The sequence below is a fragment of the Camelus bactrianus genome, chromosome 21 (assembly GCF_048773025.1).
Source record: "Camelus bactrianus isolate YW-2024 breed Bactrian camel chromosome 21, ASM4877302v1, whole genome shotgun sequence".
Taxonomy (NCBI): Eukaryota; Metazoa; Chordata; class Mammalia; order Artiodactyla; family Camelidae; genus Camelus; species Camelus bactrianus.
Genome location: NC_133559.1, coordinates 6,877,590 through 6,882,744, shown reverse-complemented (window position 1 = coordinate 6,882,744; position 5,155 = coordinate 6,877,590). Strand labels below are relative to the sequence as shown.

The following is a 5,155-nucleotide window of genomic DNA, read 5'->3' as shown; positions in this document are numbered from 1 at the left end:
CTCCTCCCAGACCAGCAGTCCTAGGTGGGGTGCATCTGAGCCTGGGCTACCCCGAAACTACTGCCTTGTGGGAAGAGAGCCTGCAGCCTCCCCTCTGGGCCTTCCTTACCCAGCCCTATATCTCTCTGTCCTGGAGCCGCCAAAGCTGGTTCCCACTCCTTCCTCCAGAGAGGCCTCCTGAGTCAGAACAGCCCGGACAGGGAGAGGATCACAGGCCCTGAGGTCAGGCAGACGTAGTCCAAATCGCATACAAGCTTTGTCTTCTGTAGGCGGCCCCACCTCTCTGAGCCTGCTTCATGGATAAGACGGGTGTGTGTGTGTGTGCTAGAAACAACTTCCCGCCATGACTGGGAGGATGAAATGGTTCAAGGGCTTAGAACACAGTGTGGCCCAGATGAGCATTTGGAGTGTTTGAGCTTTCCTCTCTTCTCTATCTGGTTTCCCCCGCTGCTGTCAAAACCCCCCTCCCACACCTACGAAGATGCCTCCTTATCTGCTGCACTTACCTTATCACCTCGGAATTCACGCTCCAGCATTGCCCACAGGACAAAGAATGACCAATACAGAAGACCTGGGTTCGAGTCCAAGCTCTGTCACTAACCAGCCATCTTGCCTTGGGCTGGTATCCCTCACCTCTGAGATTTCCCTGCCTGTAAGATGGGAAGAAGGCAAGGCCTGCCTTGCAGAACAGGTGAAATGCATTTCACTTTAAGGGTCAAGAGCCACTTCTTCCTCTCCTCCTCCTCCTCAGAAGAGTTTGATTGGGATAATTTACATACCTTAAAGTTCACCTGCACAACTCAGTGGTTTTAGTATATTTCCAGAGCTGCATAACCATCACCACAATCTATTTTAGAACATTTTCATCACCCCGCTAGAAACACTGTACCCATTAACATTCACTCCCCATCTGCCCCCCTTTCCCTCCCCCATCCTGGGCAACCACTCTACTTTCTGTCTTTTCCTATTTTGGATGCCTCTTATAAGTGGAATCATACGACGTGTGGTCTTTTCGTGTCTGGCTTCTTTGACTTAGCATGAGGTTTTTAGCATGAGTTTTCCAAGGCTTATCCATGTATCAGTACTTCATTCCTTTTTATAACTGCATACTGTTCCACTGCATGGCTATACCACGTTTATCCATTTACCAGGTGATGAGCATTTGGGTTGTTTCCACTTTTTGGCTGTTATGAATAATGCTGCTGTGAACATTCATGTTTGTGTGGAGATATTTTCAGTTTTCTGAGGTACATACCTAGGAATGGAATTTCTGGGTCCTCTGGTTAACCCTGCATTTTGAGAACTCTCAAGCTGTTTTCCAAAATGGCTGTAGCAGTTTACATTGTAAGCACTGCTTTTTATAAGCCTCAAGATAGTAATTAACTTTTATTCATCCCAGGCCTCTTTGAGAATTTGATGAAAGCTTCCCCCGACTCCCACCAAGGAGACAGAGATACACTCGCGTTCCCGTGGACATCTGCATACACCCCAAGCCCCAGGTTGGGAGGTGCTGTCCCAGGAAGAGAGACCCAAATAGCCTTGATCCTTAGGAAATGCTGGCAGAATTGATTTATGGAGAGCTGTCCCTCTTTGCCTCCCTCCCCAACAATTAGCAATTGGCCTGACCCTGAACTGCCCCAGGCTCTTCTGGAACAACTTCCCTGGAAGGTCCCCCAGGCAGATGAGACCCTCCCAAGGACTCCCCTAGCACACCTTGGACACTCTCTTTCTCCCTCTCTCCATCCCTCCTCTCACCTGGGATCTGTCTCTCTCTTCATACCCTTTTTTTCCCCTGCCTCTATCTTTCTCTATCTCCATCTGTCTCCCCATCTGTGGCAGGCGGAATAAGGGCCCTGAAGTGATTCATGTTCTAATCCCTGAACCCATGAATACGTTTGGTTACATGGCAAAGGGGAATTAAGGTTGTGGATGAAATTAAGGTTGCGGATGAAATTAAGGTGACTAGTTATCTGACCTTAAAAAAAATTATCCTGCATTATCCATGTGTGCGCATGTCATCACAAGGGTCTTTAAAGGTGGAAGCGGCTGGCAAAAGTCAAAGGGAGAGAAGTTAGAGTACTGCTGAGAGGGAGCCAAGCCCTGGGCTGCCGATTTTGGAGGTGAAGGGAGCAGAGAGCCAAAGAATGTGGGCGACCTCTAGAAACTGGAACCAGCAGGAAAGGATGTCCCCCCGCAGTCTCCACAAAGGACGCAGCCCTGGGAATACCATGATCTTAGCCCAAGAAATCCGTGTGGAGTCCGACTTCAGAGCCCTGAGACAGTAACTTTGTGCTGTCTGAAGCCATCAGTTTGTGGTAACTTGTTACAGCAGCAAAGAGAGCGATAAAGGATTCCTGTCCCTGACACTGCCAACCCCTGACGCCTCATTTCACCTCTGCGTGGGTTTGTCGCGCTTCTCCTCCGCTGGAATGCCAGCTCCACCCGGGAAGGGATTTCACGTGGTCTCGCTGCGTGCCCAAAGCCAGAGCCCCTAACACTCCGGGTCAGCACTGGGGGAGGGAGGAGGGAAGGAGAGCCAGCCGGCCTTGCAAAGCCATGCCCAGACCTCCCTTTGGCGAATTCCAGTGCGGGCTGCCCTATGAAGAGCCGGGACAAAAGGTTAGGGAAGGCTGCGCGTTCCCACGGGTGGGGGCCGCCTCCTGCCGAGGCTTGCGCATGCGCCCTGACACCGCCCACCAAGAAGAGTCCGTCTGGGGCTGAGCCCCCCCCACTCTAGGGTATCTCTTCCCAAGTGCCCGCAGGGTCTGGTACCAGCCAGTCCTTCGGCTCCCCACCTGCTCCCACCTTGCCAGTCACTGGGGTTTTACACCCTCTGTTTCCTCCTCTGCTAGGTGCATCTTCCCTCGGTCTTCCGTCTTTCTCTGTTGAAGTATTTTCAAATAAATTCCGGACATTATCTCATTACTTATGTGTATCTTAAAAAACAAATACAAACTTTTCCCCATAGCCATGATGTCATTAGCATATCTAATAAAAAGAATGTTACCAAGTCCAAGTTTCTACTATTGGCTGCTCGGCAGGCCAGTCAATGGAGATGAGAGATGAGTCGTTGGAGCAAGGAATAGTGACTTTATTTGGAAAGCCAGCAGACTAAGACCGTGATGGACTAGCGTCTCGAAGAACCAGCTTCCCTGAGTTAGAATTCAGGCTGCTTTTATACTGAAAGGGGAGGGGGTAAAGTCCTGCTTCCCTCCAGACTCCATGGGGCATGTGTTAATTTCTCCTTCCTGTAACCATTCCCAGGTGGGCCTGGTCAGGATGTTTCCTGTGACCTAAACAAAGGTATTTTGGCTTAATGCCCATTACCTGGGAGGCAGGTTTCCCAGAGGTGGACCATTATGTATAATTTAAGCTTATAGGCAACATTCCTTTAGTGATTAACTCGTAATGGAATACAAAGTTCCTTTCCTATTATAATTCCCCACTGTCCGTGATCCTTTCCACAATCCTATGGGAAGAGGGAGGAAGATGGCTCTAACTTCTTCCTGCTGAACACAGGCCATGCAGAGGTGATGATGGAGTGGCACCCATCCACCCTGGACAGGAAGTATTCCTTAGAATCTTTCAGTCAGCATCACGGTCCTCTGTTCTCTTAGATCGACAGCTGTTCTGAACCTGATGAAACCCTTAGCCTTTGTTGTCTAATTTACAGTTGGTTCCAGTTCCTCATAACTATTAATTTTAACTTTCCAGCTGTTCCATAATTACCCTAGATTCCTGTGCTATTCATTTGAACAAGATTAAAACAAGTAGGTTGACCCTTCTTTAGCTACAATGAAATTACATCTCAATACCTACCTTTCTTAAACGGCATGCCTTAAGTCTTCTTCTTCTACCTTTTTTTTTTGTGAATACTGTTTTATTTAGTCATTTTTGTTTACAACTGAAACTCTGGAAATTCAAAATTAATATCCTCACCCATGAGGTTCTTATAGACACCAGAAAACGTTTCAACCTGTGCTCCACGTTGTTCTACTGCACTTTGTCCAAATGCACCTTTATGAGCCAGCTGCCGTCCAGCTTCACGTGGATCCTCTTGGCCACGATCTCACTTGGGAAGACCAGGTCCTCCAGGATGGCGTCGTGCATGGCCGACGGAGTGCGGCTCCTGGAACACTTTTGCTTATTTTTGGTATGGCTTTTTCGAGTTGGCTTAGGCAGAATTCTCTGAGCGATGAAAACGACGTGCTTCCTCCTGAACTTTTTCTCCAACTCATACACCAGCCAGACCTGGATTTTCTGAAAAGATTTCAGTTGAGGGACCGGGACGAAGATTATAATAGCTTTCCAACGACCGCCAACTTCAATTTCCTTGGCCCCCGTGATGTTCAGCTCCCGCAGCTGCGCCTTGTGGTCCCAGTTCATCTCCAGCTCCAGGAGGGCCTGGGAGATGCCGGACTCAAACTCATCTGGCTTCTCGCCGTTGGGCTTCACGATCTTTGCGCTGGAGCTGAACCTGGCCTCGACCTTTGCGGGGCAGGCAGCATTGGCTGCCTCGGCTGACACTTGTGAAAAGAAATCTTCCTTTTTAAAAATTCTATTTTATTGAGTTATAGTCAGTTTACAATGTTGTGTCAATTTTCAGTGTAGAGCATGATTTTTTCAATTATACAGGAACATACATATATTCAGCGTCGCATACTTTTTCACCGTGAGCTACCACAAGATCTTGCATACATTTCCCTGTGCTATACTGTATAATCTTGTTTATCTATTCTATATATACCTGTCAGTGTCTACAAATTTCGAACTCCCAGTCTGTCCCTTCCCACCCCCCCCCCAGCAACCACAAGTTTGTATTCTATGTCTATGAGTCTGTTTCTGTTTTGTATTTATGTTCATTTGTCTTTTTCTTTTCTTTCTTTCTTTCTTTTTAGATTCCACATATGAGTGATCTCATATGGTATTTTTCTTTCTCTTTCTGGCTTACTTAGAATGACATTCTCCAGGGACATCTATATTGCTGTAAATGACGTTATGTTGTTTTTTAGCCTTGAATCTTCTAAGAGTTCACAAACCTATCGTTTCCCAGACCTCTCAGGACTTGGGTTGTTTTCTGATGACGGTGGTGCTGCTTTAATCCAAGTGTAATTAATCCATGGCTTTACCCCAGCTAACTTGACAGATGAGTGCC

General features: G+C 47.6%; 1 protein-coding gene across 1 annotated transcript; it reads right to left on the bottom strand.

The window, feature by feature from the left end:
• Nucleotides 1-3,142: 3,142 nt before the first annotated feature.
• On the bottom strand, nucleotides 3,143-4,766 carry LOC105068255 (small ribosomal subunit protein eS7-like). Its single transcript, XM_045515890.2, has one exon. The coding sequence runs from the start codon at nucleotides 4,384-4,386 to the stop codon at nucleotides 3,994-3,996; it is 393 nt and encodes a 130-aa protein (XP_045371846.1). The 5' UTR covers nucleotides 4,387-4,766; the 3' UTR covers nucleotides 3,143-3,993.
• Nucleotides 4,767-5,155: the final 389 nt, after the last annotated feature.